Source organism: Pan troglodytes, chromosome 11 (genome assembly GCF_028858775.2).
Source record: "Pan troglodytes isolate AG18354 chromosome 11, NHGRI_mPanTro3-v2.0_pri, whole genome shotgun sequence".
Classification (NCBI taxonomy): domain Eukaryota; kingdom Metazoa; phylum Chordata; class Mammalia; order Primates; family Hominidae; genus Pan; species Pan troglodytes.
Window position 1 is genome coordinate 108,963,234 of NC_072409.2, and position 27,097 is coordinate 108,990,330.

General features: G+C 37.4%; 1 protein-coding gene across 33 annotated transcripts in view; it reads right to left on the bottom strand.

The window, feature by feature from the left end:
- KDM4C (lysine demethylase 4C) overlaps nucleotides 1-27,097 on the bottom strand; it is a 404,595-nt gene that overhangs the window by 186,055 nt on the left and 191,443 nt on the right. For 30 of the 33 annotated variants that reach the window (XR_010148777.1, XR_010148778.1, XR_010148776.1 and 27 more), the window contains 3 exons: nucleotides 6,466-6,659; nucleotides 3,171-3,409; nucleotides 905-1,227 (listed from right to left, as the gene is read on the bottom strand). Coding sequence is in view for 27 of the 33 variants with exons in the window: in XM_001144352.6 (XP_001144352.3) it covers nucleotides 905-1,227; nucleotides 3,171-3,409; nucleotides 6,466-6,659 (756 nt within the window). In the remaining 6 variants the exon portion in view is untranslated. Of the gene's footprint in view, nucleotides 1-904; nucleotides 1,228-3,170; nucleotides 3,410-4,818; nucleotides 4,956-6,465; nucleotides 6,660-8,331; nucleotides 8,960-12,648; nucleotides 12,671-27,097 lie in introns of those variants that run through there. The other 3 variants (XM_024345553.3, XM_063788004.1, XM_054658673.2) reach the window with 3 other exon arrangements.

A 27,097-nucleotide genomic window follows, 5' to 3' on the forward strand; every position in this document is an offset into this window, starting at 1 on the left:
AGTGTCTGTTCTGCAGCCAGCGCAACTTATCAGCTCAAACAATTACTCCTTCCTGATCCACCTGAATTCCCTAATCAGGCTGGATACATCAAAAAAAGTACTGAATTCTGACAATCGCTACAGACAGTCCTAGCTCCCCTGATTCACTCTTACGGCTACATGGACAGTTTCTACTGAATATGGAATATTAATACTGTACAAGGACAATATTGTACAATTTTCCAAAAAGTCACAATGGGAAGCTAAATAATATAGAGGAGTCTTTTCTCAGAGGCAAAGGGCCTCTTTCGAGGAGGGGGCAGGACAAGAAAGGTCACCCTGGTCCTGAGATTCAGGGTCCATGAGGAAAGAGTAAGAAGAAAGCATGACCAGGTGAGTCCTGACACTGAAATAGAAGCTGTGGGAAGGCTGGGACCAGGAGGTATTAACTATTGGCAGAAAGTGATCAGTGCCCAGCAGGTGAATTCTTCTGCAGGTGACAGAACAATTCTGTAATCTTTACTGTATGAATGTCGATATGATTGTGACTTTGTACTATAGTTTTCTAAGATGGTAGCATTGGGAGAAACTGAGTAAAGGGAACAAAGAATCACTGTGCACTATTTCCCACAACTGCATACGAGTCTACAATTACCTCAAAATAAAGAGTTTAATTTTTTAACAAAAAAAAGAAAATCAAGCATCGACACGTGGCCATAAGCTCCATGTGCTAAATTATCACTATGTGAGCCACAGCTCACAGGAGGCTTACCTCCCAGTTATTGAATGAATATGATTAAGACCCATTAATGTAAAATGTTATTTATCTGTGCCCTAAAGGAGGATTTCAGTGCACAGCATGTTGTTTTCAAAATGTGCTCTCACCATATAATGAATATGGTAAAAAATGGATATTGCCACATACACTGGGGACTTTGAAGCTATTTCTCTCTCCACTGGGGACCGCTGGGATTTCCCCAGGTTCAAGGCCATTCCCATGGCTCTCCACATCACTCTCTTCTCCCTCTGTTAACACACCATTACTCTCTGCCACTGATGAGCATGACTCAGGCGACTTTGGCCATGAAAGCTCGGATGGGTCTGATTTCTCGGGCTTCTCATGGCCACTAGACAATGGAATGGAATCATCAGCCTCACTGGATATAGAAGGTACACTTCTATATGCATAAGCTTTGTCATCCTCAGTTTTTATGTCTTCTGTTACAGATGTACTTAAGCAGCTGTTTCCTGAGGATAAAACAGAAGACTGTTAATAAATCATGCACTGTATTACTACTAAGTAGAATTGGTAAACTATTCCCAACTGATTCTGTATCTTACACACACATACACACGCATGCACACGCACATACATGCACACACACAAAACAAACCTCATTTGTACCCATCACATACTAGTTCTGATACTGAACAACCCAGTTCTTCTACTCAAGTATTATGCCAGGGCTCAAAATCTGGAGATCAATGTGCAAAGAACCATGTAGTGACAGAACTAATGAAATTCAGGGCCCTTAGGCAAAACCATCCAGCAATTCATAAACTGGCTAATTAAACACAGTGTAAGAGAAAGCATGATGAGGAGCCGGGCACGGTGGTTCACGTGTGTAATCCCAGCACTTTGGGAGGCCAAGGCAGGTGGATCACTTGAGGCCAGAAGTTCAAGATCAGCCTGGCCAACAAGGCGAAACCCCAGCTCTACTAAAAATATAAAAATTAGTTAGGCATAGTGGTGCACACCTTTAGTCCCAGATACTCAGGAGGCTGAGGCAAAAAAATCGCTTGAACCTGAGAGGCAGAGGTTGCAGGGAGCTATGATTGTGCCACGGCACTCCAGCCTGGGCGACAGAGAGAGACTCTGTCTCAAAAAAAATTTTTTAATGTAAAAAAAAGGGACTATAGTGAAATATCCATATGTATTGCCTAACTCTCTATTCTGCATTTGTTGTAATTCCCTTCCCTACCTTCTCTACCTTGATATCTTATATCCATTCATCAAAACTCAAGTCAGATATCACCTTTGCCAAGAAACCTTGGCTATCCAGCTCTTGTGTGTTTGAAGTCCTTCCTTGGTAAACCAGCAACATCCTATGCAATCTCTATAATGCTACTTACCACATTGGATTGTAATTATGTGGTTATTTGCCTAGCTCTCCACTAAAACATGAACTCATTTTTTAAAAGTTCTGTGGTTTAAACTCTATCCACACAGCTATTTCAAGAGCAAAGGCAGTGAGGCTGGAGTAGCAGCTGAGGACCAGTTTAGGACTATGTGAAGACTTTTTCTTTTATTATAGGTGGAATAATACTAAGAAGAAGGTAGTGACAAGACCTAAGCTTTTTTTCTTTTAAAGGATCACTCTAATGGCCACCTGGAGAACTGACTAGCGGGGGTGACTACAGCTGACATTCCTGAATAAGAAGGAAGCAATTGCTGCAGTCATCCAGGCAACAGCTATGGTGCCATGAGTGAGGAGGAAGCAGCGGAGGGAGTCGGATTCTGGCGGAGGGGGGAATCCCATGAGGAAGGATTTACAGGATGAGAAGTATGAGAGGAACACAGGAATTAGCTTATTACAAGACAAAAACTCCAACAAATATGAAAGGGGCAAATCACTAAAGCAGTTTCAGAAAAATATGCTACCAAAGGGAGAAAAGGCAAAGTAGCTGAGATTTTCAGACAATGGCTTTAGTACAAAAGAGAAGCAAGGGGACTATACATGTCATTTCACTAGGTTGACTTTTCATTATTGTTGTTGTTCTTAAAACCTTGATCTTTATTTTCTTCTTAAGTCGAAAGCTAAGAATCTACAAAGAATTATCTATAATTGGTTTTCTCTACTCATGTGAATTCAAAAGAAGCCTTCCAAAAACGTATATTGTAAATTGAGTTGCACTTAAAAAAAAAAAACTCATTTTAGAATCTTCTTTTTTATTAAACCAAATAGGCACTGCTGGCTGCTTGTCTCACAATTCTGCTACACATAGCAGTGAGGCTCCTGACTTTTACAATATTCCCTGGGACTATTGGTTGAGTTACCCATGACTTTGGTAGATTATTGATCAAACTATGTGGACTAGTCAGATACTTGTCATAGTGAACATCCATTTAAGACATCTGATCATCAACCACCTACTACTTATATGTGAAACCTAATCAACCATCTTCTCACCTGAGAGTTTGATATGATCTGATAAATTCTGCTCCACCTGCATCCCGCTAGCAGATGACTCTTCTTCTGAAGATGCTTCTGTGTTCCTCAGCTTCACTGCTGCTTCTGACTTTTCACTGACCTTGAGGTCATCTGTGCCTGAGTCGGGGTTAGGGACCTCTGCCCCATCGACTTCAGCTGACACTTCCTCTTCCTCATCAGCCTTAGGCCTTTTAGAGGTAGACCTAGCACACTGGAAGCTGTCAACAAGAGAAGCAGTGGTCAGACCGGGATGTCTGCAATGGATATGAAAAACACATCCCAATATAAATGTCATTTTCACTTGCTTAAAGAAGGAAACAACTGACATTGTTAATCACTATGCCAAGTCAATGTTCACAACTGAATGATTAAATTTGAAATCAAAATCTTAAACACAATTTTCTTATCAATCAATAAAACTTTAAAATTCACACAACTGTAAATAATTATTAAACATTATTTTGAAAAAGGGCCATTCCTAAAATTTTGTGACAACATTTTAAAAGTCTGAAAATAAAAATAAAGTAAAAAATGTTGAAATGAGACAGAAATAAAATCAATAAATAAAATATTTAGAAAATGAATAAAATAAATGAAAAATCAGAATATCCTGTTAGGCTAGTGCTAAAAGTAAATTTTTTATATTTCAAGGTAAACTACTGAGTACTTTTCATTGAGTTTTGTATAATTGTCAGGTATGTATGAAAATAGTTCAAATTAAATGCCAATTCATCAATAGCGAAAGGATTTAAAACAGACACAGGCTAACTGGTGTGTGTGTGTGTGTGTGTGTGTGTGTGTGTGTGTGTGTGTGTGTGTCATAAAGACACTGTCTCACTATATTGTCCCGGGTGGTCTAGAACTCCTGGCCTCAAGTGATCCTCCCCCACTGCCTCCCAAAGTGCTGGGATAACAGGCATGAGCCACCACATTCAGCCTAATTTTATGTATTTAACATCGTACATCAACATACTATTTTCAGAGTGAACACAATTTTTATCTTCTTCCTGAGTATTTTCCAGCAGGTCACTTGATAGCTTTGGCATATATGCTTTTTACATATGAAACAAACATTCCTAACAATTAGGAACAATTACAAATCAACTCAAAGCAACAGTGTCCAAAACACACCCATATGTGTTATACACACACAAGAAACCACCACAGGACTAAGCACTGTAGGAAGTCAGGGAGGGCAGAGAATAGGGTGGCCTGCGATAACCTATATAAATTAGCTTTCACTGCTACTGATGGCAGTAACTGTAGTAGTATGATCATCACCATCATTGCTTTTGTTGCAAATCCATGCATTGGCTGATGTGGGAAAATCTCAACATTATAAACAGTGTAGTATATGTGAAAAAAAGAAGGCTGACATGTGCTTGAGACATCAATGAATCATTCCCTTCATCAGACTTCCCTAAATGGGCTATTTCCAAAGGGAGATCAATAATCTCTAAATATCAAGCCACAAGGCTGAGCATATTAAACAAGCCCATAGTCAGGCTTTCTAAGTAGGTGAGCAAGTTCCATTGATTATTTGAACCTACTGACAAGCATTTTGATCTGTTCAAGTGTCATAAATCCATGTTCTCTATCAACCCAAAAGGCCCACTGTGGTTAATACCTGGAAACCAAGTCATACACCTAATGAAAATATTGTGTTTTCCATCCATTACAGAACAATGCTCAAGATGTTCTCCTGGTGTGTATTCTGAACTCAGGATTGGATACTGCCTCCTTCCAGCGCTGGCTTCTTTAGTGCTGTGAATTAACACAGTTATCAAAGACACTGACTGTCCAAATTAGTATTTCTCAAACTTTTCTTGAATGTAACCCACAGTGAGTTATATATTTCAGATAGTGACACTATATACACACATACACACATACTCACACATGTCATGAGTGAATATTTGCCCTTACCACAGAGGAAGCACTATAATACTTTTTATTCTATTTTACCACCTCATTTTAAAATGTTGGTCCTGACCTACTAACAAACACTTTGACAATCATTGCGGTAAACTACAGGGTGAAATATCAACACCTGAGTTAGTTCTGCACCTCAGGTCTACCTCTTATAAAATGCCAAAGTTTGACTCCATGTTCCTAAGGTTCTTCCACTCACTACCACTCTAAATAAGCAGAAAATAAATATCAGGGAAAAAAAAAGACAGAAAATAAGCATCATAAGTCTGGGTAAAGATGTAAAATTATGGTGTTACTTAGTTAATATCAAAAAAGTGGAAACAAGCTACAGGGGATTAAATACATGCAGGCATTAAAAATTATGTTGCAGCAAATCAATCAGTTACATGAAAAAAACACTCAAAACTGATCATCAGATTATTAATAGAGCATGGCCCCAATTTTGAAAAGATATATAATATTATAAAATATATAATAAATATATAGGTAAAGGATATATACAAAATGTTAATACTGGTTATCTCTGGATAGTGAGGTTATGAGTGATATGGGATTCCTTCATTATTCTTTTCCTTATTTTACAAATTTCCTCCAATGCACAAATATTACTTTTATAATCTGAAAGAAAAACAATGAGTAATATTGAAGAGGAAAATTTAACATAAAATTGGAAAACATAAGAGCCTTAAAAGGTAGCCTAAGGACCTGAGCAACACCACACACACCCTATTCAACAGGTTTTAAAACAACAAGATGCCCACAGCACATCTAAAAGCTTTGGAAATGATCCTGGCCACAAAGATGGAATGGAGAATAAAGTTCACAAGGATAAGCATGTTACAGAAATGCTATATGCTGTGTTTTACATCTTACAAAAGAATAAAACCATGTGCATAAAATGTAGTAAAACATAAGCATCCAGACGAGAGCAGTCGCTCAGATGTTGGACAAATGAAGAAGATAACCACTAAAGCCAAAAAGCAAAATGGTGGCAAAATGAAAAAGTGGAAAATCAAGTTATTGATTAAAATATGGAAATGCACAGAAAGTAATAATACAACCATAAAAACACATTCATGTAAGTGGTCTAACAAGTTCTATATTGTTCTATTTGCCATGTCGAGCAACTTCAGGAATATTCTCAAACAAAATAAATATACATCTCTTCCTACATTGTATTTATTACACATCTAAGAATTAAAAATAATGTCTCACATTTTCAGAAAGGTATTAAGTTATGATGAATAAATAGAAAAAGCAAGTAAAATGCCACATCCAATGACCCATTTTAACTGAGAAAACACGACAGGCAAGGCAGGTCAGTGGGGTGAGGGGTCATTACCTTCGGGATGCTTTTCTTACTTTCCTCCTCCTCTGCAGCCATGCTTTTACTTCAGGGGTGGATGCTGGAGTAGGCTTCGTGTGATCAATGGTGTATATATCCTTTCCTTGTTTCCAAAGCTGATATCTGTCTGGCTGAAATTTCCTCACAAAGATATCCATTGAAATCTTCACCATGTCTTTCCTGCAAGTGCACTGAAACACAACCGGGTTGGAGAGTGTTAAACGTTTCGCTAACTATACAGTAACACAGAGTTGGTCCTTGAACACATCATCCATGAATACTTAGTGACTACATAATGGAGGATAATGCATTACATTATCAAACATTCAATGGGTGATAAACCCAATTTCTTCTGAATAGAGATGAGAATCTATATATTCACATTTATAATGTGGTTATAATGGTTTGTGGACCTCACAGGGAACTATGTACTAAGAAAAACTAAAAGGAAAGAGTGCTCATTTGGAAGCACGCCTGCAATGGAAAGATTATCTGCCCATCACAATGATGTGTCAATGAACTGAGCGCTAAAAGGTCTGTAAAGCTGAAAACCTGGGTTGTCAACAAATAAAATAACCCAATGAATGTGTGATTAGAATACTTTAACCAGTGAGTTGAGATAAATTTACTCTAAGATATATTTTGTTATATTTATGGTTATTAACAAACTCTCATAAGGTAACCCAAAATTAGGAGCAAATGAACAGCCTTTTCTACATCACATCACATACAACATCCAATACCATCAACAACAACAACAAACATATCCACTAAAATGAAGACATGGGGTAAAGGTGAGAAGTTCAAAGAAAAAATTATTTTGAATCTACTATGCCTTTAATTCTCATGAATACATAGTTATCAGTCACATCTTATTAAGCAAGTTTTCTATAAAGACTTCACACAAAGTTTTATTAGGTCTAGGCCAGCACTATGCAACAGGGAAGTTATCATTCAAATGGTGGTGCATAAATAATCTCCAAGATTTAACTGATAGACCTTGACAATCCCTAACATACCCGCTAACAGACTGACTGAACAGTTTTGACACAATAAGACTTTAGATATCTTGGTGATACAATTATCACCTCCATGCAAATTAACTCCAAAGTCTTAATATATCCAAACCCAAACTCCCACCACAGAGTTCTCATCCTAATGGCCATTACATTCAAAATACCTAAAATTAATGTCTTCAACTGCAAACCACACTCTGTCGCTACCAAATGATACCACAGTTCTTCTATTCTCCTACATACATAGTCCACATTCCTAGACACTCCCTATGTCTTCACCCCTAAAAATTCAGCCTTGTCACCATTTACGGCATCTCCTGTCTCAATTCCTTCGGCCAGCATCCTTGCAGCTGCACTGCCAGGCCTTGAATCCTAGCATAACAAGGCTAATTTCCCTGCCTGTAGTCTCTCCTAACAATAATCCATCGTTATACCTGTTACTTTCATCTCCCCCAAATATCTTACAATCTTTCATCCCTGAGTTCAATAAGGTGTAATCACCCTGCTTTTCTTAGACCTAGAATAAGGTCTAAATTTATGAGCCTGGCATTAAGGGCTCCAAGACTTTACTCCACCAATGAGATTTTCAGGTTTCTCTCCCACAGCAAGTCAACATGTATATTCCTCTTCAACCCAAGTCATGGGAGCCCAAATGCCCCTTATGCTTCATTTACTTCAGTATTTTCCTCCTACCGCACCACCTTCCTGCATACTAGTCGGCTACCCAGCAAAACTTCATCCTCGGCTCTGAATATAAATTGTCCCAACTGTTCCTCTGAACCTAATACTATTCATCTACACCACTGCTTTCTATTATTGGTTACGTATAATGAGGTTTCTAAGTTACCTTGCATAATTATCTTGTCATTGGAATAAAGAAAATGAAGATCCTGAGAAATTGAAAGATATTTTGGATTAAGATGTAATCTTTTGACAAAAGGGGGAAAAAAGCTTGGACTTACAACCAGAAACTTTCTTAAAGTGTTACTAATATTGCTTCACAAAGAAAAATAAACAGTGAACAAAAGTGATGCTGCCCACTTTAATGAGCTGATTTAGGCCTGAGCATGATTACAATTGCAACATCCCTAGGGCAGATAAGCTGGTGAGATACAGAACACTATTTCTGAGGAAAGTGTCTCAGAAAAAAAAACCTTTGACCTTATTAATACTCATCTTGTTTGCTCAGATGATGCTATGAAGCCTAAACAGAAACAGCAGATAAGCCATGGTCAAAGAGGAGTGTGCTCCGAGACTGGAGGATGGTACTGCTGGACAAACTTGCTAAACAGATGAAGCATGTGACTCGTGGATCCAATCAACCATGTCAGCAGAAGCCAGGAAGAGAGAATGTGGTTATCCAGGAGAGAGCTGTGCAGGACTGTCTTGCTTGATGCTTGGATGTCCATGAACTACACAGAAGACTGACAAGGATTTTGAGACTTTTATACCAGCAGAAATGCTGCCAGCCTGAACTGAAAGGAACAGAGACAGAAAAAAAGAAAGGAATGACTCCAAGGACAAGCCACAGATGCAGAACGACTGAGTGGACAGAACCTCACTGGGCTATTACAACAGCCCTAACAAACTACCCTTCGGGAGGTACAGAAACATGCCACCATGTGTCGTAAGATTTGTTATCTGAGGATTAAATCAACCAGAAAACCCACCTATACTAAATTTTTCTAAATAACCTAAACCCACCAACGATTACAATCTCAGTAATGGTATAAAAGATAATATAAAAAGATTACACCTTTAAAGTTTATTTGGAATTATTATGCAATGGAAGATGTGAAAAAGATTACATCATATCAATTTGCTGAGAAACTGTAAGACCCACAACGCAAATAGTGTTTAAAAGACTAGATTCAAACCCCAGCTTCAACACTGACAAGCTATGAAATCTTGAACAGCTTATTTAACCTCTCTGTGCCTCAGTTTCTCCATCTGAAAAACTGAGAGTAACAGTGGTAACTATCCTCATGGGGCTGACAATAGAATTAAACTTTCTGTTCTTGTAGAATGTTGCTGAAAATGCTAGATAACTGCCTATTTTTAAAATGCCAAATATGGCTTATACAAATTGCTTTTTGGTAACCTGACCACAAGAACATTGAGGTTTCTAGTGTTATCTTATTTTGCCTTACTGAAAAAGTGGAAGCAACAAAAGAAATAAGAATCAGAATACTGCATCTAACAAATGGTCTTAAGGGTCAAGGGGAAGTAAGTGCATAGTGGTTCTGAAGAATAAAACAGGAGGAGCAATCCCAGACTTGTGGGGGATTGAAAAAACCCTAGAGGACTGGGCCATTGTCACAGGAGAGGTGACAGCAGTGTACATCAAGCTCCTGTTTGGATCATATGTTGCAACCAGACTCAACTCCATGGCTTCACATCTAGAGCAAACAACTGAAACTGGAGGCCCAGCAGATGACAGGCATTAATGAAAGGAAATGTCCATAACATGAATTAATACTGCCCAGGTGTCCAAGGTAGGATGCTGTAAAGTAAAATAAGATGGAGGCAGGGGTTTGACTCATGTGACTTCCTCGTTCTCCACTGTATTTAAAAAACAAAATAGGCCTCCTTTTAACATAAGAGCTTGGTATTACATGGCAACATGTATGTGGTTTTGGGAGACATGAAATAATATCCACTTGAATCTCAGGATTGAAGAATAACTTTCAGAACATACTGGGAAAAAGTTGATTTCTTGCTTACATAAAATAAAACTCTAGTGAATTTTGAACATATCATATTATAACCTAAAGAGGATAATATTTAAAATTTAAAAAGAATTACTGTCTTTCATAGAAAATTATTAATTTTCCAACAATTATGAAAAGAACCCAATGTAGAAGATGAATTAGATTTTTGAACAGGACAATCATAAAGAAGGGAGGAGCCGATGGCAAACTCTTATTTTGAAGATTTAAATATGTCCAAATGACACGAGGCACATGGCTATAACCTGTAGTCCCAGAACTTTGGGAGGCCGAGGCAGGTGGATGGCTTGATCCCAGGAGTTCTAGACCAGCCTGGGAAACATGTCAAAACCCCGTTTCTACCAAAAATACAAAAATTAATCTCATAATCCAGTCTCAAAACAAATAAGCCCAAATGAAACACAAATTGTTGTCTTCTGGTGATGCCTGAGTAGATATCATATCTCTAGACCTATCCTGTCCTATCTTATCCTTTAGATCTAAAATACTACCCTTTACAGTAGCCACCAAAAATGTATTTACCGATAAAAATGACTTATGCCAAAAAAAATCAAACAACATATTTATTGCTATTTCCTTAAGAAATGGGAATGGATAATTTAAAAAGCAAAAGTTAGTTTTAAACACCCTAAATTTTTAAATCAAACTCTAGCCTCTCCTTTCCCAAAAATGTTATTGCTCTTGAAGGTTATCAGCTAATTATCTTTGAGGCACAATCAAATCACATTAGATCAGAACTACAGTATGAAAAAGGCATCTGTTCTATATTCTATCCAACACAAAGCGAAAGTGCCTAACATCCCCCAATATATAAGGTATAAAAACATGGGACTGTGTATAAAACTTTAAAATGCAAAATGTTCAATGGCTTTAAGAACCCAACAGTTTGTATGTTATTAATACAAATTGCCCTCTGAATAGTACTATATATATAATACTATGGACAAATGGAAGACATTCTATGTCTCATTGTTTTCTAATAACCCTAATGTTAGTGAAGACAGTAAGAATTAAGAATCTATTATTAACAGTTATTTCTAACTTGTATTATGACTTCATAATTCATAATTGCTCATTATTTCTATAGTAAGAAGTAACAAAGCACTGCTAAGTGTTAGCATCAAAGTAACCTCTTATTTAACCAAGAATACGTCTGGTGGTGGTAACTAACAGGGCCAAAATCATTAATTAGGCCTGACACATAATTTTATTCTAACTCCTCAGACTACACTCTCATAATCACATAGATCTGTGCAAGTTCAGATACGTTAGTCTCAAAAAAAAAAAAACAAAAAAAGGTATAATACCCTAACTGATTTTTTATTTTATTTTTGAGACAAGGTCTCACTTTGTCACCCAGGCTGGAGTACAGTGGCGCAATCTCGACTCACTGCAACCTCTCCCTCCCTGGTTGTAGCGATTCTCCTGCCTCAGCCTCCCGAGTAGCTGGGATCACAGGCATGTGCCACCACGCTCGGCTAATTTTTGTATTTTTAGTAGAGACGGGGTTTTGCTATGTTAGCCAAGCTGGTCTCAAACTCCTGACCTCGGGTGATCCACCCACCTCGCCCAAAGCGGTGGGATTACAGGTGTGAGCCACCACACAGGCCCTGAATTTCTTATTCTAATTTTAATGAACCATTACTGTGAATTATCTCAGATACTTTGCCCCATCTGACCTTCCTACACCACTCTATACTTAACCATGAGCTACACACAGTGTCTGTCTTATAGAGAAGTATATTCTAGGTGCCTAGAGAATAAGAGTCCCTTAAAAATGTTTGTTAAATAACCTTAAAAAAATATATATGAGGAAACAGAGACAGGCGCAGAGGACTCACATTAATTAGTCCAAGGTCACATACCTAATAAGTAACAGAGACTTTGCTAGATTCAAATCTAGCACTTCTACACTCTTACCCAATCTACTGTAGAAATTCCAAAACAAAACCACATTCAATACATATAACATGCTTTATCATTTAAATGGCCACATTTTTCCATCTCAATCTTCTTTATCTATGACCCATAACCAAACTGAAATTGTAGCTGCAAATAAATGTCCGGGACTCATTATATTTGCTTTCTATGCATGATATCATGCTGTGTTGATAGAGTTTAACCAGCCTAGCTAACAATTTTCCAAAATAAGTTTCCTTCCCTCCTCCCACTTCTAATAGGTTCAGATTAATTTCTCTGGAATATTTGCAGGCTTCACTGTGCCAGGATATGTCTCCCTTATAAAGTAAGGCAATTATAAAGCAATTTAAGGTATGGGACTAGAAACTCAATCTTTCTGACCCATGAGAGCACTGTTCAAATAGACAAAGAAAAACTATGCAAAAAGAAGGGGAATGGATTCAAATAGTTTGCTCCGGGGTCTCCAAAAGATTCAGTAGAAATTATTTTTAGAATTTCTGCTTCTCAGCACTTACCTGAATATCTGATAGAAAGGTTGTGGAAGTTCAGAGTTACAGATATTAAACAATCCACTCCTGCTGTGCCATGTAAAACAGCATGAAATTGAACTCTTTAGTATTCGGGGGTAGATAAAGTTGTTTTGTTCTGAATTCATGCACTCCATGTCACAGTTTATATGGATGATAAATCTGAGGAAGATCAGATAAAAATAGGGCTCTGCACACTCTTAGAGATCTAAATTCCTTGTAAACATAAATATTTGTATGAGTCTATATGATCACATATGAAAACAGACAGGCAGGGTGCGGTGGGTCACGCCTGGAATCCCAGCACTTTCAGAGGCCGAGGCGGGCAGAGCACCTGAGGTCAGGAGTTTGAGACCAGCCTGGCCATCATGGTGAAACTCCGTCTCTACTAAAAATACAAAAATTACTCAGGCATGGTGGCACATGCCTGTAATCTCAGCTACTCGGGAAACAGGCAGGAGAACTGCTCGAACCCAAGAGGCGTAGGTGGCAGTAAGCCGCGGTCGCACAACTGCACTCCAGCCTGGACGACAGAGTAAGACTCCGTCTCAAAAGAAAGAAAAAAAAGCAGACAGAAATAGCATGGATGCATATTGTTGAATATAACGTTATATATAATCCTTCTCCTAAAATGTTTTTATTAAAATGTTCAGGTATACTGATTTCCTTGTTAGAGAGTCTTTCAGATATTTCTTTTTAAATGACTAAGTTAACACAATTAGAACGCATCCTGAACCTTAGGAAGTAAGTCATCCACTTGAATCATCATATTCTAATTTATGGATGAGAAAGTGAGGCACAAAAATGCTAACTGACTTGTTGGATGTCACAAGGATAGTAACTGGGGGAAAAAGGGGTTTAAGTGATGTGAGATTCAGTATCCTACCCACCAGCCTCTTTAGGTTTTTCAATTTCGTAACCACTGAGTACATAGGAACATAATGAGTAATTTAAGGGTCTGAATACAGAACTAGCTGTCTTACAGGTTTCACAATGCTGGCCACAGTAAGTACCATCTGACTGATGTTGAAGACATTTACCTTTTTCTACTTCTGCTGAATATGAGATAAACACAGCATCTCCTGTCCTCCTCCATCTTTTCTGCACAAGTCAAACAGTAGTATGAATGTAGGTAAATATTAATGAGGAAATAATGTTTTAAAAGAAGGGAAGGGATGAGGATTGATTAACAAATCAATAAGGAGAAAAATTTTAAAACTAGCTATGCATGCATAATAAAATTCCCAGAATAGAAGCTCTAGATAGTGTATCAAGGGTGCTCTCACTTGAGAGAAACAAAAATAACAATTTTCAAATAAATTCTAGGTTACCATATTTTTTAATGCTATATGTCATACTAATTTTGAGTGTGAGTCTCTGGAAAAAATGAAACCTTGATTTATTTAGCAGCCATGTCGAAAACAATAACCTGCACTCCATGTACTCCGATTACATGTCTCCTGCCACCTGAAAACTCTTTGGCATTGTTTCTAAAGTGGGAAAATACCTAAAGAAAGCTAACTAGACCAAGAGAGTAATGCTTTTAGTCTATTTGATTGTCTAATGTTAACAATATGGTCAGGGGCTGGGTGCAGTGGGGCTCACGCCTGTAATCCTAGCACTTTGGAAGGCTGACACAGGAAGATTGCTTGAGGCCAGAAGTTCAAGAGCAGCCTGGGCAACACAGCAAGACCCCATATCTGGGGGGAAAAAAAGCAGCAGCAGAAATTTAACACTAAATACGAAAATGAAAACAACTCATGTTTTTGAAATAAAAGTTTGACAATTCAATGACAAAACATACTTTTTCAGCCAAACTTCTCCATAAAAACAGTAGTACTATAAGTAAATAATTCACCATCTCAAATTCACTTTACCTAGCAATCCCTGCCTTCCCTCTCAAGTATGAGACTATGTCTGGCCCCACTATTATATTTTCTCTGTTATTAGTTTCATGAAATGATTTAAAGTGGACAAAAGACAGATGTATTAAACTCGAATCAGAAAAAAAGCAAACAGAAGATAGAAAAACACACAATGGATTTCAGTGTTCTTACAATTTCTCTCTAGCCAAATTTAAACATAATCAATCAGGAAGAATATGGGGAAACATTTCTTGAAAGAAGATTCATTATTATTCTAATAAATCAAAATGAGAAGAACTGGATTTAAATCAGTTTAAACCCAACAGGTATCCAACACGCAGAACTAACTCCCATGACTGTTACCATTAGCTGCCTAACATGAAACTCATGAATAGCAAAACAAAGCTGCATTAAACCAGTCTGTGACATGGTAAGAATAAAGCATGGCAACAATTTGGCAACACATACCAGAATGTTTAAAATATTTAACAGTCTTTTAAAATATGAATAACCTATGACCACAACTGGTGGCATTTTCCTAAGCAGATAATTTTGAATTAATACACCAACTTAATTTTAACAACGCACAGCTCATCTGTGTTTACCAAATATCTTAAAATCAGAAAAAAATTTTCTAATACTCCTTTAAAAAATTATGGTATAACCATGTAAACTGATTTTATGGGAGAAAATATAATCATATGGAAATGCATTGCCATTAGGTAGAGAAAATAGGTGTGTGTGTGTTTTCTTTTTCTATTTTCACATACATAGATATTTATATACATATGTGTGTATATATATGTACACACACACACACACCCCTATTTTCACAAAATAGGAAATGGCTCCCCCCTAAATAGATGGAGCGAGTAAGAGATCAAGGTCTCTCTCTTGATCTCTCACTCTCTTGATCTTTCTATATTTATCTTAAACCAAAGGTGTTTTATTTCGTACCCTTTGTTATTTTCCCTTCAAATCACTTGCCACGTGTAATCATATTTTGTGTATTTTTTTAGTTCTCAGTTGTTTTCAACACTAAAACCTACACTCGGTGAAGACAGGCATCAGGTCTGTTTTACCACTGAATATCTGTCATCAGTACATAGTATATACTCCATAAATATTAGTTGAATGATGGCTAGCCCACTAGAGTAATGCCAGCAATGTTAGAAACAAGTCAAAAATGAAAATTAAAATCGAATGTTGACTCACCATATTTGAATTATTCAATAACTTCCCTCATTTCTATTTATGTAAGTTATTTTAAAATTAAATTACCTGATCATTGTGTAGAACCCTTGATTAGATAACCTTAAAGTACTGCATTACTACATGGGGGAAGTCTGCCTTAATTAATATGAAACATGTCATAAATATTAAGGAGCTTTCTTTGCCCAGGAAATGACATTCATCTACAAACTACAATACAGATTTCTAACTATGCATACACTTGTTAAGAAATTGGTTAATTCAAATAAAATGTAGAATCATCATTGATGTAATGAATCATTAACAAGCTCTGGACAAAAGAATTCCTTGACTACCCGAGGGGCACAGACCGCTGATAAAATCTGGAAAGTGATTTGGTACGATCAGGTGTATTTTTACTCTACAGAGATTCATTAATCAGTCCAAATGTTAAAACAGGCTACATAATAAATGCAGTTTTAATGATCTACATTTCCTCATATTCACAGGCACTTTTAATATATTTAAATCCAAACTGGAATAAATCCAAAAAGGAATCATAAATGCAGCTGAAATCAGCCCCATGTTCTGCCAAGCAGTAAAGACCACTTTAAAACAATTCCAACTATCCATCCATATTTCTAGAGCCAAAAAAAAGCTCCGCATTTGTATAACTTATATAATAATCACAGCAAAGATTACTCATCTATATGTGTAATAAGAAATCACTACACGGCTATAGTTTCACTTATTTCTTCAGATGTGGCTGCCTATTACAATCCATCCACTGGCACAAAAATTTTTTTAAATCTTTTCTTTTAAAAAAAAAAGGAATGCGCTGTCATCACCAGTGCATAAATATAAGCTGCAGCAGCTATCCATTAAATCAAAATGCAAAACCCTTTCCTCATGGGGTCTGAAAGACCAAATTAAAAGGGAGAAGACGGTAGAGCAGAGGGAATGATGGGGTTAGTGTATGAGTGCATCATTTCGGTTTTGGTTCATCCTACATTCCATGAGTTGTTCCTAAGAGGAGGTACCCTGGGGGTGAGACCGGGGTGGGGGTCAGGGGCGGGGGGTGGGAATACTGTTTTTTAAATAGCAATAAACAATTATCACATACCAATTCTGCTCATACTTTCTCTTTCCCTTTGCCCAAGAACAGGACATAAGTTGAAAATGGCTTCTCAACTATTCTAAGTCATTTTAGCCACAAAGTTATCACACCTGATCCATATAATCTCTGGCCCAAGACTAAATTACAAGCCTTTCCTTCACAGTGCAAAATCATGAAGCCTATGCCACCACAAGCTCTAATTTCCCCTCTCTATGAAATGTATATTGGAAAGAAAACTAACAGGAAGTCCAGCACTTTCATCAAATATTAAATTACATCCATCTTTGGTTCAAATTTAATACTTGTGCTACAGCAATATGTCCACAGTAACCAGCTATGAAGCATTCACTCAACAAATATTTTGGTGCCTAATGTGTCCCAACAGGTACAATTACAGTGACCAAGGTTCATAGGTAAGTAAACTACCAGAGGGAGGGCAGAAGTCTAAAAAGTTTTCAATGTTCATCACTGGTTAAGTTTTGGGAAACTTAACAGGGCTATTTTATTCATAAGAAACCATTACTCATTATTCAATCTTTTTAAAAAATTTTACTGGAACTGATGTGGCTGAATTAAATGACAAAATTGCACCGCATGATTTGTTCCTAAGATTTCTCTTCATTAGGATGCTTTCTGACTAAAAAGAGCACCTTGATTGTCCCCCAAACTCAGACATGTAATTTAGGGAAGCTACTAGACTGGCCAAACATTCCACCCCAATGGCAACAGTGATTGGTTCAGAGATGGGCACATGGCCCAAGCAACACCAATGAGGTACAGTGGGAATGTGTCGGTAGCTTGTTATCCTACAGAAGCTAACAGTCATCTTTGCCACAACATGGGAAACAACTGCCTGAGAAAGAAATCAACAGAGCAGAAAATATGACAAGAAATGTCAAGTAGGTAGTCCTGCATCCAGAGAATGTTTACCCATAGGACCGGCTTAGGCAGAATCGATGCACTTAATATTAATCTCTGAGTATATAACACTCAAAAGAAATGTTAAAATCACCTCTGAACATAGAAAAAAAAATTTTAAATAAAAACGGTCCTCCAGACTGGAAATGCATCTACGGTTGAAACCAGAGCGTAACAATTTGTATCTGACATATGAAAAAATGATTTTATAGTCAGCATGGGATGGAATGGGTTATCAGGTAAGACAGTCATATGATGTGATCCAGGTATGGATATAAAAGTTAAATTAATAAGACAATCAATAATGGAACAGTATATATAAGGATCTGCCAAAACAGACTGTTTACATTTCCATTTTTACATGTGTTCAAAACAATTCAAGTCAGTTAATATGCTTGGAATATCAAGCCTATCAGCAGATAAAATAACCCTATGTTCTTAATGTGGAGGCTTGATTTTTAGATAGCTGTTTAAACCAGCCATGATTTTAAATGTCAATCAGAACATACAGAAAGGCCTTAATATGAAAAGTTTATACATATAAAAATGCAATTCTGGCTCTACAGCATTAAGAAATAAATATCAAAATAGTAATTAACAACCCAGGCCGAGCACGGTGGCTCAAGCCTATAATCCCAGCACTTTGGGAGGCAGAAGCAGGAGGATCACTTGAGGTCAGGAGTTCGAGACTAGCCTGGCCAATATGGTGAAACCCCATCTCTACTACAAATACAAAAATTAGCCAGGTGTGGTGATCCGTGCCTGTGGTCCCAGGCACTCAGAAAGCTGAGGCACAAGAATCATTTGAACCAGGAGTTGGAGGTTGCAGTGAGCCAATATCATGCCACTGCACTCCAGCTTGGGTGACAGAGCAAGACTCTGTCTCAAAACACACACACACACAATTAACCCAACAGAAGTTACATATTCCAATATCCCAGAACCAATATAAAAATTTTAAACACTCAAACTAAAACAGATTATTGTAAAAGCCCAATATAAAATAGCATCTCACTTTAATACATAGATCCAAACAGTAATTTTAATAAAATGTCAAAAATATGACATCCTATAACCACAGAGATGTAAAATTATGAAGTACCTGAAAATGAATAACATAGGTCCAAAGATAATGTTAAGTAACTGGCATTGAACTACAAAGGTTTTTGGAAGCCTATTTTCAACGAACCCTCACTTTGGAATTATTCTAGCAGTTCCAACAAAGTAAACTTATAACTCAGAAGGGCAGAATTCAACTACTTTTTCTTTTACATTCTTTATGAAACCATAAAATATGTGGAAACAGTTTAACTTAATTATTGTTTAACCACAGCAACATCTGAGAGAGCAGACGTCCTCTCTCTCAGAAGACCTGACTAAGCAGAACACAAAGTTCCTACAACAGAGGCTGCATAAAAAACTGCTTCACCAAGAACTACCCAGCATACACATAAATGGTAATCTTGGTCTCCTTTCCTCAATGGCAAGTAATTGATGGCATTTCTTCATTTATTAAAAATAACTTTTGTAGAGACAGGGACTGAACTACGTTACCCAGGCTGGTCTCAAAATCCTGATCTCAAGTGAATCTCCCACTTCAGCCTCCCAAAATGCTAGGATTATAGGCGTGAGCGCACCCAGGGCATTGTTCATTCATGTTTAGTTTTCTAAGTTCATAAGGTGAAGGAGGCCTATCTTAGTTCTTATTTTTGAAAAATTTTAAAACATAATAGATCATAATTTTTAAAAATTCAAGCTGATAGTGATAGCAAACATCTACCACTTACTGTGTGCATACCAAGTACCAGGTACAATGATAAATGTAAAGCATTTTCTCATTCAGTTATTATAGATATTGTCTAATTCTTATCCCATGAGAAACTATTAATATCCCTACTTTACTAATGTTGGAATCAAAGAACCATTTACTTATGAAAAGCCATGGAATATGCAAGAGGTAAAGACACAGCCTCGTATCTTTTTGGCATCAGTATCTGTACTGCTAAAAACTCAAAATATAATGAGAATCCAGGATATGGAGTACTAATAATGTGTATCATCCCGGATCTTCTGAACTCTAGGATAATAGGGCTCTGGTATGGTTCTCATATTGAGAAAACTTACAGAGATTATAAGGCAGAGAAAGTAAAAAGAGATTGCAACAGAAGGCATACAGGTGCAGGTGAGCCCCCTGCCTGTCATGATCTCCAGATAACAGCATCTTCCCTACAAGCCCGTTTTACTCCTCCAGTCCTTCCAACAATTTCACAGCCTAGTTCCTTTTGCACCCGGACTTACTAGGAACAACTGTACATTCATGTGCAAGTCTTTCTGTGAACGTTTTAATCTTGCATATCTTCCTTTCTCAAGAGTCTGTACAATTTTTTTTTTAGTGGAAGCTTGCTCTGTCACCCAGGCAGGAGTGCAGCGGCACAATCTTGGCTCACTGCAACCTCCGCCTCCTGGGCTCAAGTGATCTTCCTGCCTCAGCCTCCCGAGTAGCTGGGATTACAGGCGCCTGCCACCAAGCCCGGCTAATATTTGTATTTTTAATAGAGATGAGGTTTCACCATGTTGGCAAGGTTGGTCTTGAACTCCTGACCTCAAGTGATCTGCCTGCCTTGGCCTCCCCAAGTGCTGGGATTACAGGTGTGAGCCACCATGCCCAGCCAGGAGTCTGTATAATTTTTGGCCCATTTTTCAGGGAGATGCTTTAGTCACTTCATGATTGAGTTTTTCAGGTTCTTTGTATGTCCCAACTACCAGTCCTTATCAGACACGTTTTGCAAATGTTTTATCCTCCTCTGGGTCTTGCCAATTCAACTTTTTAGTGATATATTTGGTGAGCAGCAGTTTTTAACTTTAACGAGACCCTAAATCATCAATTTTTTTATGATTATTGCTTTCTGTGATTTAAGCAGTCTTTGCCTATCCTCAAGTTATAAAGATAGCTCTGTCCCCTATATTTTCATCTAATGGCTTCCTATATTAATTTTCTCTGTCAGGTCTAAGATAAATCTTGAATTAGTAGTTGTGTATGGTGAGATTCAAGGTTTATTTTTTCCTAAATAATGAAGACTTTTTTTCCCTACTGGATGGTTGGATGCCTTTGACAAAAAACTAAATACCACATACAAATATGGATCTGATGTGGATTAACTCTTCTATTAAGGAAGATCTAGACCTAAACCAAGAACTAGATCTACATACAGATTTATTCTTCATAAACAATCATATCTACAAACAGAGATATTTTTACTTATTTGTTTCTGATCTTCATGCCTTGGCTTACTGCAGTGGCTGCGGCCTTCAGTAAAATGTTACATAAAAGTATTAAGAGTGAGGCCCGGCGCGGTGGCTCACGCCTGTAATCCCAGCACTTTGGGAGGCAGAGGCGGGCGGATCACGAGGTCAGGAGATCAAGACCACAGTGAAACCCCGTCTCTACTAAAAACACAAAAAATTAGCTGGGCGCAGTGGCGGGCGCCTGTAGTCCCAGCTATTCAGGAGGCTGAGGCAGGAGAGTGGCGTGAACCCGGAAGGCGGAGCTTGCATTGAGCCGAGATCCCGCCGCTGCACTCCAGCCTGGGTGACAGAGCGAGACTCCGTCTAAAAAAAAAGTATTAGGAGTGGAAATTCTTACTTTGTTCCAAATCTTAATCTTAAGGTGTCTAAATTTTCACCATTTAGTATGGTATTTGCTTTAGGTTTTTCAGACTTACTTCCATCTAAATGCAAAGTTAACTCTGAAAGTTTTTAATAAAAAAAGCATGCTGCTTTCTCTGCATTTAATAAAATGGTCATATGCTTTTTATCCTTTATTCTGTTAACATGGTGTACGAAACTGACAGACTTTTAAATGTTAAACCGAACTTATTGTGATGGTTAATTTTATGTGTCAATTTGACTGGAACATGAGGTACCCAGAAATGTAGTAAGATATTATTCTGAGTGTTTCTGTAAGGGTGTTTCTAGATACTTGGATAATTCCGATTACTGTGAGTCAGTAGAATGAGTAAAGCAGATGTCTCTCCCTAAAGTGGGTAGGCTCCATCTAACAAGCTGAAAGGGCCTTGGAATGAGACCCTGCCCCTCCCTGGAGTAGGACCTGTTTGTCTGACTGCATGAACTGGAACATCAGTTTGCTTCTGCCTTCAGACCACACCTGAAACACAGGTTTTGCTTGGGTCTCAAGAATGCCAGCTCTCAGACAGAAAAGTACATTATCAGTTCTGAGTATTCAACTTATTGACTGCAGAGTCTTGAGGTTTCTCAGCTTCCATAATTAAGTATGCTGACATATCCATAAACAGACACACATATATACACACACACATATCCTGCTGGTACTGTTAGTCTGGAGAACCCTAACACACTTGTGTTCTGGAGATAAATGTCACATAAATATCAATTAGCACTACTGTCCTCACTTTATATAATTTAGTCATATATATCTCTATATATATAAATTTATAATTTAGTCATAAATATACCTAATATATCCAAATATATATATATATATCATGTATTAGAGAACATAAAATTGATATGTGGTTTTAGACTTTTTTTTTTTTTTGCAATTTGCCTTGTGTTAAGCTCATGGCTTCCTATGCTTACACAGCCAGAGCCACGTTTCTCTTTTATTTCCTACATATAATTTTTCTCTCATTAAAAATAAATAACACGCAAGAAAGAGTAATGGGAAACAAAGCCATTATAAAGCACCCTCCTGGAAATTTCCATTTTTCTACACTTTCGCATTCAAGAAAGAGAAGTTTAAGAATAAAAAATGTAAATGGGTGTAAAAAGGTTATGTAGGAGAAAAATCTAGGCATACGTTCACTTTGCTTTTTTTTTTCCCCGACGAAGTCTCACTCTGTAGCCCAGGCTGGAGTGCAATGGCGTGATCTCGGCTCACTGCAACCTCCACCTCCTGGGCTCAAGTGATTCTCCTGCCTCAGCCTCCCGAGTAGCTGGGATTACAGGCATGTGCCACTGTGCCCAGTCTGTGGGTTGTTTTTTTTTTTTTTGAGACGGAGTCTCACTCTGTCCCCCAGGCTGGAGTGCAGTGGCGTGATCTCGGCTCACTGCAAGCTCCACCTCCCGGGTTCACGCCATTCTCCTGCCTCAGCCTCACGAGTAGCTGGGACTACAGGCGCCCACCACCACGTCCGGCTAATTTTTTGTATTTTTTAGTAGAGATGGGGTTTCACCGTGTTGCCCAGGCTGGTCTTGAACTCTATAAAGACACATGCACATGTATGTTTACTGTGGCACTATTCACAATAGCAAAGACTTGGAACCAATCCAAATGTCCATCAATGATAGACTGGATTAAGAAAATGTGGCACATATACACTATGGAATGCTATGCAGCCATAAAAAAGGATGAGTTCATGTCCTTTGTAGGGACATGGATGAAGCTGGAAACCATCATTCTCAGCAAACTATCGCAAGGACAGAAAACCAAACCCCGCATGTTCTCACTCATAGGTGGGAATTGAACAATGGGAACACTTGGACACAGGATGGGGAATATCACACACCGGGGCCTGTTGTGGGGTCGGGGGAGGGGGGAGGGATAGCAATAGAAGATATACCTAATGTAAATGATGAGTTAATAGGTGCAGCACACCAACGTGGCACATGTACACATGTGTAACAAACCTGCACGTTGTGCACATGTAGCCTAGAACTTAAAGTATAATTTAAATAAATAAAATAAAATGACAATAAAGAAAGCAAAGATTACAGAAAAATAATAATAATAATAAAATATTAACATCAGAGTTATGTTCTTAGCTTTCTAATAGTCAAAATTATTAGCTCCAACAGCTTGCAAATGAAGCTGCTTTCTAACCATTTTTCAAACATTCAAATACTCCTCTGCACTGAATAGTTAATCTAGGAATAGCTGAAAAAGTGATAGCAAGAAACAGAAGGATTAAAAATGAAATGTGAGAGGGAACTGTCAGGGTGGTAGAAACACCATCAAGTAGAAAAACATATAGATAGCTGTTAGGGGCCTTGAAGTAGTCTAAGAAGACTGAGAGGCAGGAAAATGATGCTTCTCTGGAAGAATTTGCGGAAGACACATGACAGGACACATTGCAAGAGAAGGAATGCATCTCATAAATTTAAACAGCAATGAAACCATCAGTATCAACTCAGATGTCCTGTCTCTCCACTGTTACCCCTCTGCTACATCCTGAATCTTTCTCTGTATTGTTACCTTGTTGCACCAACCGTATTTATCTAGCTAACATGTTTCATATTTCACCTTAAATGCCCATAGACTAGGTCAGCTCCCCTACCACAAACAACTCAATGCCATGAATATGCGGCACGATACTACTGGTCATAGTTAGTTGTATCATTATTTCATAATGTCAGCCTCTGGGCTTCCTGTAAGAGGACAAAGATTGTGCTTATCCTGCATCACTGCAACTCCCAACCAGAGTGGTCAATAAATATTTACTGCATGAATTAATAACTGAATAAAAAATGTGTCCATGAATATATTTCCAACAATTATTAATACTACTAAAAGCATTTGTCTAGCATTTTTTTATTTGCTTACTAAAAACTACTTGCTAAGAATCACTTTTTTAATCACTTTACAGTTTACTAAGTACTGAGCACCATTCTAAGTACACTGCATTTAACAACTCAATCCTCAGAGGTTGGCATAATTATTATCCCCACATAACAGATGAGAAAACCAATGCACAGAAAGATTAAGTAATTTGCATAAGGTTCATGGTGGACGCAAGATTCAAACCCAAGAAGCCTGATTCCACAAGACATTACTGGCTCAAATTTTAATTTTAAACCAACTATATCATGTCCATAAACAGCTTCTATGTATCTTGTAAAATATTTATAGGTCTGAGATTTAACATTTTAGCTAGATAATTCTCACATGCATAATGAATTACAGAAAACATTAGTACTTGATTCTTGATGTTGATTTCTTTTTTTAGTAATTGAGTAATTACATGAGATTTTAAAAATAAATACGCAATTTAAAGTTTTCATGTTACCTAATGCATTTAAGTATTATAATCTAAATGCCCAGAAGAACTGCTGAATTAAGAAGAAATAAATCTGAGTCAGGGTTGTGACAGTCATTACAGCTGATGTCTTTTTTTTTTTCTACTAATGGAACAAAGAAATGTATCTTATTTTACAGAATCTATCATGTTGACTATAAAAAATTTACTATGTAAAAATGTAAATGCTGAAAACATTTATAGGATTTCTTGTTCCTTTAATAAAATCATACTGATTAAAAAGATCATTGCTCACACTTTGTTTAAAAATGAAACCATAAAGTGTTGACTTCATATGGTCTAATTATGTGATTATCTCAGAAGCTGAAAATTGCAATTATCCTTAACTCATCTGAACATTAATGGATTCACTGTCCAAAGGTCAGTTTGTGTTTCTGAACACTAGAAGACTGGATAACTTATCTACATTTCATCTTCAAATGCATTTGGATATAATTTTTTCTTGAATTACTGCTAACTAGATTAAACACTGCTACGGGAAGGGAGCTTAAGCTATAATGTATGCTATGTGTTCATCCAAGCTGTTGAGCATACAAAGTACAAGATATATTTAAATGTGTACATACATGCCTAATCAAATTCACTTCTATTGCTTTTTTCAATCAATCAATTTAATTCATTTTCTTCAAAATCACAGCCAATAGAGGCCCCTGGTGCTCCTCTTGTATCCCACTGTGACTCTAGGGTTCCTCACGACTCTGACATAAGTACATAACGAAGTTAATGTTACCAAGCATAACCGACCCAGTAGCTGATTTATAAATGAACTTGTGAAGGCCAGCAGGCATTCCCTACAGTCTTTGATTTATACATGCACTCATCCAGTAGCACACAGAAACTGCATTCACAACATCCTTAAAACACAAGCTAGTAGGGAAAAAAGCTTTAAAATGATGGCAATTTCTATTGAGAAGATGCAATAATATGGAAAAATAATCATGACAATGAACAGATGACAGAAAAGTAATAAAGCTAAATACCATCAAAGAGGTCACCATGTTTTTATTTTTGTTTTTGTTTGACAGGGCCACAGACCCTTATATACACTCACCTATTTGAATTTTGTATATTACACTCACCTATTTGAATTTTGATAACAAGGATTACTATGATAAATAATTTTGAATTTAGTTAAGTCATAATTTAAGACATTAGATATTTAAAAAGACAATTTATACATTACTAATGAATTATGCTATGTATAAATACTATATTCTGTCTGATGAGAAATAGTTACAATGTTACCTTCTTTACAAACAGAAAGTTTATGCACTCATTTTCTGACAGTTTATACAACCACGACTATCTCTGTTCAGAAAGTGGGTGGATAACTTTCAGTACCTGCATCTAGTAAGGCAGTAACATAAACACAAAACACTATATATGCATGCGAGCCATCTGGATGTAATATGGTTCTTCTATTCACCACCCCACGTTTAGTGCTGCACACATCTAGTAACATGATGACGAGACTGTCCTCCATAATTACCACTGGATAATTATCAAGCCATCCTTTTCTATTTCATGACTATTAGGCTATAGCAATAGTTAACTTTTAAAATAAAGGACAACTAATTTTAGATACTTCCTTTAGTAAACAAATTTTGTCAAATGTTTGCAAACTCACAATGCCGACATAATATAAACAAACTTGTGTGGCTATTCAAGAGGCACTACATGGTGTTTAAGTGTCAGCCTAAGAAAAAGAAAGTGAATTTGAGAGTGTCCTAGAAGCCACCTCTTGCTGTTTTCCATCACTGAACCCCATGTCGCTCATAAGTAGTCTACTGTTTCACAATGCGTATATGGATGTCATTTTTCTGTGTGGTTGTCCGTTTCCCACACTAGACTGTAGTGCTCACTAGCCTAGTGGTTCTCAACTGCAGGTGATTTTTGCTCCCTAGGGGATATTTGAGAATGCCTGAAGGCATTTCTAAAGGCCAGGATGCTGCTAAAAATGACAATATTGCTGAAGCTGAGAATGTCTGCACTGGGTCTAAGCAACTTGGGGAAAGAGACTGTTTACTGCCTACAAAGGGTGGGCATTCAGATATGGGACAAATGGATACACATGTACATGAAAATTTGTGTCAGTGTGAAATCATCTTTAAACCATCTTTCTCCCTACGACACTCTTTAAAGAACTTCCTTTTTTCCTACTTTCTATGACAATCTTTAAAGAGCTTCCTTTTTATAGGCCACGCACAGTGGCTCATGCCTGTAATCCCAGCATTTTGGAAGGCCGAGGTAGGAGGACTGCTTGAGCCCAGGAG